The sequence below is a fragment of the Pteropus medius genome, unplaced genomic scaffold, assembly GCF_902729225.1.
Source record: "Pteropus medius unplaced genomic scaffold, Ma_sr-lr_union100, whole genome shotgun sequence".
NCBI classification, from domain to species: Eukaryota; Metazoa; Chordata; class Mammalia; order Chiroptera; family Pteropodidae; genus Pteropus; species Pteropus medius.
In genome coordinates, this window is record NW_024347733.1 from 1,633 (window position 1) to 11,078 (window position 9,446).

General features: G+C 45.9%; 1 protein-coding gene across 1 annotated transcript; it reads left to right on the forward strand.

Moving 5' to 3' along the window:
* The first annotated feature begins 6,495 nt into the window (after window positions 1-6,495).
* LOC120614353 (serum amyloid A protein) lies at window positions 6,496-9,201 on the forward strand. The gene is made up of 4 exons (XM_039877160.1): window positions 6,496-6,568; window positions 7,002-7,090; window positions 8,326-8,464; window positions 8,914-9,201. Exons 2-4 carry the CDS (start codon window positions 7,006-7,008, stop codon window positions 9,077-9,079), a joined length of 390 nt encoding a protein of 129 aa, XP_039733094.1. The 5' UTR covers window positions 6,496-6,568; window positions 7,002-7,005; the 3' UTR covers window positions 9,080-9,201.
* The last annotated feature ends 245 nt before the right edge of the window (window positions 9,202-9,446 follow it).

Consider the following 9,446-nt stretch of genomic DNA (forward strand, 5'->3'; position numbering starts at 1 on the left):
TTTCTGGCAGAGGGCTAGTGGGAACTGGACCCCACCGAGTTCCCCAGCATGTCTTTTTCCTTGATCTGTTCCATCAGGTAGAGTCCGGGAGGCTTCAGAGGAGCAATGGACCTCAGCCAACAAGCTCTGGAGGAAGAGATAGAATTAAGTACAGAAAAATTTGAATCTGCATTTCCTGGTGCCTAGACAATGCAAATTGGACGCCAGGCTAGGAAGACAGATATTTCTCTGCATGAGGAGGGCGTGGGCTTTGTAAGAAGGGATATACACCAAACAGAATTAGGAGTCCCTACCCTTAATTAAATACTCAGGTCTTTTTCATTCCTGATAACCAGTTTGCACAGTAGAAGAACCGGGGAGGGTGTAATTTCTGCTGTCCTCCCAATTCCAAGAATTGATTGAGGGAGGGCCATAACGGACAGGGAACCTTTTGAAAGCTGAGCCTGATTTTATTAATTCTAAGAAGGACAGGATAGGATGAGTCATGATGTTAGACCCTGGGGATTATCGCTCCTGGTGGGAGACCACAATCTTAAGATGATTACTGACACCTTACCTTCTGTTTTGTTGTATTTATTGTACACATAATCTTTCCCATTTATTTACTGAAATCTGACTGATTTTATCATCGAATAAGTAAGAGATTTCACCCTGTGCATCTATAATCATTATTCTCTGCAAGTACAAGTCTCGTTTTCATGAAGGCATAGTCTGCATCTGGTTATTCCCCCTACCCCATCTCCATGCATGCCCAACATCTAGTGTAGTAGCTGCGCATCGAAGGCACTCAATGAAGACCTGATGAATGAGTAAATGAATAAACATGCCATTACATGGAACTCTGAAAGCCCTAGAAACATGGGCATTGTTTGACATGCAACTTCCCAAGTTGCGTGTCACAGTGGGAAAATGTTTTAAATCAGAAGGAGATCGAATTGTACCGCACTCTTTTTCCCTTGGGACATCATCTCCTCTTCTCCAGGTCATTAAATGCTCTTCCACAATATGAGTACATGACAGAGCAGAAGTCATGCTAAGTCTTTCTCTATTCGGGACTTGGCTCTTAACTTCTAGGCCATGCTGCCTGCAAGTCAAGTTGGCTGGTTTTAGGATCTGCGATGGGAACTCAGTGTCACAACCTCTACTGGAAAGGTGTTCTGATGTTTCGTAACAGGACTTTCTGTCAGAAATAAGCATGGAACAATGGAATGGGCCAAAGTCCGGGTTTCTACTGCCAGAAGCTGAGAGAGCTGTGTCCGATGGCATTCTCCTGAACTAAATCATCCAACCTGGAGTTACCGTAACTCACTCATCTTTTTAAGGGGTGGACAATTTCCAGAAAGGAACACATGTTAAGGTATGGGGGCAAGGAGCTGGAGCAGAGAGGGCACTGGCACACGGCGTTGGCGCGCCTTGGTTCTAGTTCTTGAGTGAGCTGTTGATATTCTCTGCAGCTTCTCCGTCAGAAAGGGCTTTGCAAGTGGATTGTTTCTTAATGAGTAAAGGAGAGTCATGTTAGTCGTGGGGTACGTGTTAGAAAGAATGAATTCGCTGTGCCTCTACGAAAGATGAATTTGTAGATATTCAAAGCACCCCACCCTAGGGAGAAGACTTGGATCCTCTTTCCGCTAATTAGATATCTCAAAAAGTTGAACGACCTGGCCTCTTAAGCTCCTGTCTCCAAGCCTGAATGCTTTATCAGCTTGAAAAACTAACTTTTTATTTTTATATTTTTCATATTAAAAATGTGTTAAAGTATACTTTACCTACCTCACTAACCACATTTTCCCCTACTCTCCTCCTTTGGCCCACCATTCTCTCTAGAACTTCTGTTAACGGTAGACTTCAGCACCTTTGGGAGGAGATCTGAAGGCATCTTTGCTGTTCATTCCACAGTCCATTTGGAATATGGGGAGGTAGTTTTAATAGCTGATAAGTACCAGCCTTCCACAGCACAGCACCCCACGCCCAACCCCAAAGCAATAAATGATCCTAGCCTGCTCTCGCTAACCAGTATGATAAACCACTGTTTCCTTGACCCCGTTATCTGTCCCTGCTTGCGCATCACGGAACCAAATTTCTCTATGGGTCAGACTCGACCCTCTCTACGGCACACCTGCCCTTCCACTACTTCCTCCCCGCTGGGTGAGAAGGCTCTGTGGCGAATATTTCCCTTTATCTTTGCCCATTTCCTTCTCTTGTTACAAAAATTGAAACTTGCCTTTCCATGTCGATTCCCCTTTTTCTTGCCTTCTCCCACAGGCTTCATGTCCTGCTACTCTTAACAGTAGAATGGGACAGGATCTTCATCCTCTTTACTCCTCACTGCCATTTCTATATTCATTGGCCCACTAGTCCCTCTCGATATAGCAACCAGACATTAAAACACAGTCCCTGTCAATTTCTTAACCACGCTCTCTCCAGCCTTACCAATGGAATCTGCACAGGTCCTTTCCAAAACGGGGAGATTTCCAACCACAGGCATTCCTGAAGTCCACTCCACGCTTGCTGAATCAGAAGCTTCAGGAGTCTGGTCCAGGAATCTGCATTCTTAAAATGTCCACCAGATGCTTCTGATTAGTAATGTTTGGGGACAAAGCATCTCTCTATTGCATTGGTTAATATATATCCACACTCCTCTCGCACCTTCATGGAAAATTTCTACACCCACAGCCCTCGTTCCAACATATTAACTGCCAACACTCTTAGTGATGTGGATTCTGTTGTCCGACCGTCTGAAATAAGAATTTATTCCCAGATATTTATCTGGGAAAAGAATTTTCCTGATAAAAGAAATGACTGATCCAGTGCCCTGGGGTGAGATGTGTCTAGGCTGTTTGAAGAACAGGGAGGAGAGCAGTGTGTCTGGGAAAAACGAGTGAGAGGAGAGAAGTAGGCAATGAGGGGTGAGTGAGGTCGAGCGCAGTCGTGTAAGCCGTTGTAGGGCTTTGCCTTCAACAGTGGGTCAAACTGAGGCCCTCTGGAAGGTTTTAAGTAGAGACTAACGACATGATCTATCTTGTGTTTTAATGTCTGGTTGCTATATCAAGAAGAGACTAGTGGGGGCAAAGGTGGACACATGGAAGCCAGTGGGGGATTCGTCACAGTAATCCAGATGATGGAGTGTAATGACAACATGGAAGTGGTGGTTCCATGGAAGTGGTGGTTCAATATATTCTCATATATTTTTGTGACAATAGGTTCAATCATTCTTACATGTAAACAAGGCCTATGCTCATCTCTCAATGACTAATACTACACAGTGCCCTTCTCTCCTGGAATTTCAAACACCTCTTCCTCCTCCATCTTCTCAGTTGAAGATGTTTTGTTTCACTGACAAATAGAAGCAATCAGAAATGACAGTCCACGGGCTCTCAGCACCAAATCCACTGACCGAGCTGCATTTATTCCCAGATACTCTGCTGTCTCTCCTGTTACTAAATGGTACCTCTCCATGTCACTACCTATGGTCACCTTTACGTTTAGATCATACAGACGACAGTGATGTGCGCTGCTAGTGAGTGATCAAACAAACATTAATATCCATTCAAACATATAGCTGCAAACACGGTCTCGTATTTTCAGGGCTTGAATGATAGAAAGTAAAGCAACACAGACATTCATTTTGTGTACGTGTGTGTTTCAAAACATTGCATCATCTATAGCTTCAGACCATTGTTCGCAACTATCCGTGTACAGAATTTCCAGTACCAAGTAGAAGAGACTCACCTAGTTCCTTGAATTTGGACACAGATAAATATGAGCTACGTACTTTTTCATTTATTCTGTCATCAAAATTCCTACATATTTTATTATACAAAAGTATGTACATTTATTATGTGTAACAATTTTCTTAATTTTTAAAATTTACAATACACACTTGTTGCAGTAGAAAAAGAAAATGAAATTTGTGTCTGACTTTCTAGAATACTGTTGTGGATTGACACAAAACACCTACTATGGGCTGATTCATGATTGAATAATTAGGTCATTGGTGTTTTAATTTCTGTGTGTGTGTGTGTGTGTGTGTGTGAAAAGACAGATGTGGTTTCAGTTGTTAATTTAAATTCATTTTGGTCCTTAAAGAGAGTTTTATTTTAATTGTCTCATAAGGCAAATGGACTTCAGACATCGTTGGCATTTCCCGTACTTTTAACCTCCAAAAAAAGAAGTCAGTGCGGTGGTCCTAAGGAACGATTTGTTGCCCTGGTAATAACGTTATAATGGGGGTAACTGTCATCTTCTCTTCCCAAATGGTATAAATACATACAATCAAACTTTCTAAAGTCAAAAGAAATCTTGACATAGCCTTCATCTCCCATATGCTAGATTTCTTAGTGAAACCATGAGTTTGAGAGTTTGATACCCTGTATCTCACACAATGGCAAATAACAAGGTAGCAGTTGTCTAAACAGGCAGGGAGATAAGATGGTAGTCCAAAAAATCCAGCACAGGGAAGAAGGAGAAATAAATTCCATTTTGTTTCAGGCAGAGAATAAGCCTTTCTCTTCATTCCGTCTTCAGGCTGCTTGGAACAAAATTGATTTGTCTAGGCTGAGCTACATTTTCTAGAATTCTCTTCCTGGACTGTTTTCAGTTTGGATGAGGCACAAGGGATATTTTCTCTTGAGAGCTAGAGGCTTTATTTATATATATGTACAGGCTTGACCTCACGGACCTGTCACTGCTGACATTTTCAAATCACAGTGACAAGAGAGCAGACGGTGACACCTCACACCCCTCCTGTATGGGACACAAAGAGCTCCCTTCCGCCCCCCAACCCATTATTCTTCTGACTGGGACCTAGCAGTTCCCCACTCGGGCTGCCATTTTCCCATAACGGATGTTCCCTCCCTCCATCCTTCCATAGGTTTCCTAGAGCCTAAACTTTAGTTCTCTTGGGGAGGTGAAAATTCAGCTCTCTACCCCACTTGACTTCTCATGGCCGAACTAATAATAGACCAGATTAACAGGAGAAAAGCCAATGTAATGAGTGGACATGGGAGATCATAAATGATGTTTAGACAAATGCTCGAACCACTTACCTTTTTATACTTTTTGAACAAGGAAACAATAAATTTGTGAAGATTTGACAGGATTCAGAAAAAACTTAATTTTTGGTGCTCATTAGTGAGGAATCTAAGCCACGTTTGAGTTGGAGAAGTAATTCAGTAAAGAAATAACAAGGTTTGTACACACAGGCTTTCCACCCTGAATTCTTCAGCTCTGGTGATAAGGGCAGTTTTCTCAATCCCCCTGAGGCAGGGAGGGCCACTTATACAGGGGAGAGTTATTTCCTGCATTCAGAGAGACAAGGGAGGGTTGATGTGCCCTTCCTACACTGGCATCTCGTCAAGTAGCTTTAATTCAAAGTAATCAATACACCATCGTGAGATATCTTGGAGCGGCCTGCCCTGGGCCCCAACAGTTCTGACACCTAAACACTTTCACGGCCATTATGAGGGGTCTCCAGGACTGGATGAGGGGAAGCAGAGTCCCTCCACTTGATAGCCCCCAACAAAGAGACAAGATTAATTTTCATTTTTAATTAAGAAAAATTTAAACTATACTTGGCGTACACTATTACATCAGTCTCAGATGTACAGTATAATGATTTGACACGTATATATGTTACGATGTAATCACCACGATAAGATTAGTAACCACTGGTCACAATCTGTGCAGAATTCCAGTTAAAATAAAGGAGCCAGGTAGATAATACCTTCCTCACTGGCTGAGCCAGCTGAGGGGGAATTTTAGTGCCTACAAGCTGAAAGCTTAGCATAGGCAGACAGAGTGTTGGAAAAGGCCATCCAGGGCCCCCGTGAGGTTTTCTAGCCCAGCCTGTCCTTTTTGAAACTCAGAGCTTTACACATGAACTCAAAGGGTTTCATTTCTGACATATCTGACATCTGGCCCAACAGGGACCATCGTGATGACCAGTAAAGAAAGGTCCTGGGTCAGGGATTCCCAACCCCTGGGCCAGCTGACCAGTGCCAGTCAGTGGCAGTGGCCTGTTAGGAACAGTGGCCAAGCTGGAGGTGAGCAGCAGGTGTGTGTGAAGCTTCATCTGTATGTGCAGCCGTTCGCCAGCACTAGCATCACCGCCTCAGCTCCCTCTCAATCATCAGGCATTAGATTCTCATAGGAGTATCAGTCCCTGGTGCCAAGGTTGGGGACCACGGCTCTAACTGCACACCTTCCAGCAGTCTGTCCCAGGTGTCCATCCCTATGCTCCCCAGTCAATCCAGGTGTCCCTGCCTCAGCCCCTCCAACTCTGACAGCAGAGCCATCCTCCTGACCTTGGCTGTTGCCAAGGCAGAGCTGGTCTATCTGCTTTCCTCAGAGTTGCACAATGGCGAAATGACCTGTGGACGAAGACAGCCATCAGTGTCCAGGAAGCTTTCTTTTGTAATTTTTTAGGGGAAATGACCTGGAGAGACTTTCCCCAGGTGCCAAGTCTGGCCTTTCTTCCCTCCCCATGAGCCCAGCACAGAGGGCTCAGTATTAATACCAGGCACTCTCCCCAGTAGCCAGGGACCAGCAGCTCTGCTCCAACAGAAATCAGGTGAGGGGCTACTAACATGTCAACTGATTTTAAAAAGTTTACTCTGTTTTCTCTTTCCCTACAAGATTGTACATTATTTTAAAATAACTATTCTGTTTTGTATTTGTCCTGCATGAGGTCTGGGCTTCCAGAGTGTCTCGTTTAATGACGTTTGATTAAGACTGCTTTGCGAGGCCTATCTGGTTCTAACTGCTGTCCTCTTCCATTAATGCCACCTTGATGACCTGTTGGACCATGCTGGGTTCAGGCTGATGGGTCCAGAATCGAGGACTGTGGTTTTGAGTGAGGTCCTACCGCAATGATTCTGGATGGACAAGTAGAGTCTAATGAGAACAAATAGAAATGAACAAACCGTCCCGCTTTGACACATGAATCCCAGCGAGGGGTGTGCCAGTCTTGTCTGTGTCTCCCTGACCCTCCCCTTTCGTTCCAGCACCATGAAGCTATTCACAGGCCTCGTTTTCTGCTCCTTGGTCCTGGGGGTCAACAGCTGGTTTTCGTTCATGACCGAGGCTGCTCAGGGTAAGATCAATGGAGGGACACTGGGATTTAACTGAGCACCCTTAAGGCTTGAGGCTTCTGGCTCACGTGCTAGAACGTGCCAGGTGTGTGGGGTGCTTTCCATCAAAGTGATCAAAAACCACAAAATTTATTTTAAGCACTTATTAGGGAAAGAACAATCCACCCCCATCTCAAATGTTAGTTGACTCAAAGACACAAAATAAGTCTTGAAAAGGTATAAAATTTCACTCTGAACTAATTGCATCAATTATGATTAAAGCTATCCATCTTTTTTCCTCCTCCTCTCACTCCCACTCTTCCTTCGTTGTTTCCATCCTTCCTTCCTTTTTCCCATCCCCCTCACTTCCCTATATTTCCTAATGGGATAGTTTAGAGAGACGGTCGAGTTAGCTCTTGCCAAGGCACCTACAGTCAGTGACACTGCCCCCGCTTTAGTCTGTTTCCTGCCATTTCTAGCCTTTAACTGACAAAAAGGGAGCTGGCAGCAGGCATCAAGCCTGCACTAGGAACTCGGCACTTCCTGTCTTTTTGGGCAAGCAACTCTCCTGGTTTGCACAGGTCTCAAGAGTTTTCCACGACATTTTTAGTGCAACTGGGACAGTTCTAGGCAAACAGGGACAGCTCCGGTCAAGCTGAAACAGTCAGTCGCCCGCTTTAACTGCAGAATAGTTTGATGAGGCAGGCAGCTGCCCCAGCTTGGAAGGGGAGAAAACGAAGGCTTATAGTAGCTGAGTGCATTGGCCAGGGCCTGAGCGCCAGGCAGCAGGTGGCCGAGAAGAATTTGAACCCAGCTGTGCATGAGGCCGCAGCTTTTGTCAGGTAGATACCGGTGAGAATCACTGCCTAAAGCTCGGCAGTTATCAATCTCAGCTACGTATTGGAATCACCTGGAACACGGTAAAAACCTTTGCCGCCTGGTACCCATCCCCAGAGGGACCGAGATAATTGCCTGAGATGTGACCTGGCATCAGACTTTCAAACCTTCCCAGGGATTAGAAAGTTGATCCAAGACTGAGAAAAGGACCACTGCCCTAGCGCTTACAACCTACATCATCAGTACAGTCCATTTAGAAAGTTTTCAGGACGCCATTTAATCCCACAACAAGCAGAGAGACACGAGTCACAACAATGTGCTTTGAGTCAATGGTCCATTACTCATTCCTTGATACTTCTCTAAGGGGTGTCACTGTCTTTTCTTCACCTGGTATCCCTTTGCCGTGCCCTTTGCTTCCCAGGGGCTTGGGACATGTGGAGAGCCTACTCTGACATGAGAGAAGCCAATTACAAGGGCGCAGACAAATACTTCCATGCCCGGGGGAACTACGACGCTGCACGAAGGGGACCTGGGGGCGTTTGGGCGGCTGAAGTGATCAGGTAGCAGGGGCTCCTGGGGATGCAGGGATGGGGGAGCAGAGCTGGGCTGCTTTTGGGGATCAGGAGGAAGTAGGCCCTAGAGAAGGACCCTGCAGGGCCAGTGGACTCCTCCTCAAGTCCATCCTGTCCAGGTTCCCCATCGATGCCCAGTGCAGAGCCTGAGCTGCCTGTAGAGCCATAGTATGACTTATGACGACATATGGGCCTGTCCCCAAAAAGAAAACCTGAGGATGAGGACTGATTCCTGCCCTGCCCTGCGGGTGCCGTCCAGCCAGCGGGAGGGGGCTCGCCCCGGTCAGAGCAGACTGTGCCCACACAGGGTCAGGGTTGTCATGCCTCCCTCCTGGCTTCTCTCAGAGTCATTAATCCCTTAGAAAGGTGAGGGATGAGAGGGTGGGGCTCTGATCCTCATCCCTAACTCATCTCCTACCTGCCCTGCTCTATTCCAGCGATGCCAGAGAGAATTCTCAGAGAGTCACAGACTTTTTCAAGTATGGAGACAGCGGCCACGGAGTGGAAGATTCCGAAGCCGACCAGGTTGCCAACAGATGGGGCCGGAGTGGCAACGACCCCAATCACTTTAGACCTGCCGGCCTGCCCGACAAGTACAAGTGAGCTTCCTCCTCACTCTGCTCTCAGGAGATGGGGCTGTGAACCCTGAGTCATTGAGTTGTATACCTCTAGGTGCTGATAGAGAGCATATGATAGGTGTCTAATAAATGCTTAAGAGATTGAGTGTTGAAAACTGTGCGTCATTCTATGCTGTAAGGACTGCCCGTTTGGTACCACAGTGTGAAGACCCGTCTGAAGACACGCATGAAGGCCTCATCTATGTCTGTGTGTTTGTGTGTAGGAGACACAATCTTAGTGCCGTACAGGGCAGACACCGTGCAACAAGTGTTCCCTTAATCAGACCCATTCCCCTTTATCGGCCCCTCTCGTTATATTTATGTCATTTCTAGCCCCTTCCGTGTCAGGCCTC

What these genes read in the sequence shown, in the direction of transcription:
- LOC120614353 (XM_039877160.1), top strand. Translation starts at nt 7,006, where the DNA reads ATGAAGCTATTCACAGGCCTCGTTTTCTGCTCCTTGGTCCTGGGGGTC. An exon ending in CATGACCGAGGCTGCTCAGG is followed by an intron (nt 7,091 to 8,325) that starts GTAAGATCAATG and finishes TTTGCTTCCCAG; the next exon opens with GGGCTTGGGACATGTGGAGA. An exon ending in TGGGCGGCTGAAGTGATCAG is followed by an intron (nt 8,465 to 8,913) that starts GTAGCAGGGGCT and finishes GCTCTATTCCAG; the next exon opens with CGATGCCAGAGAGAATTCTC.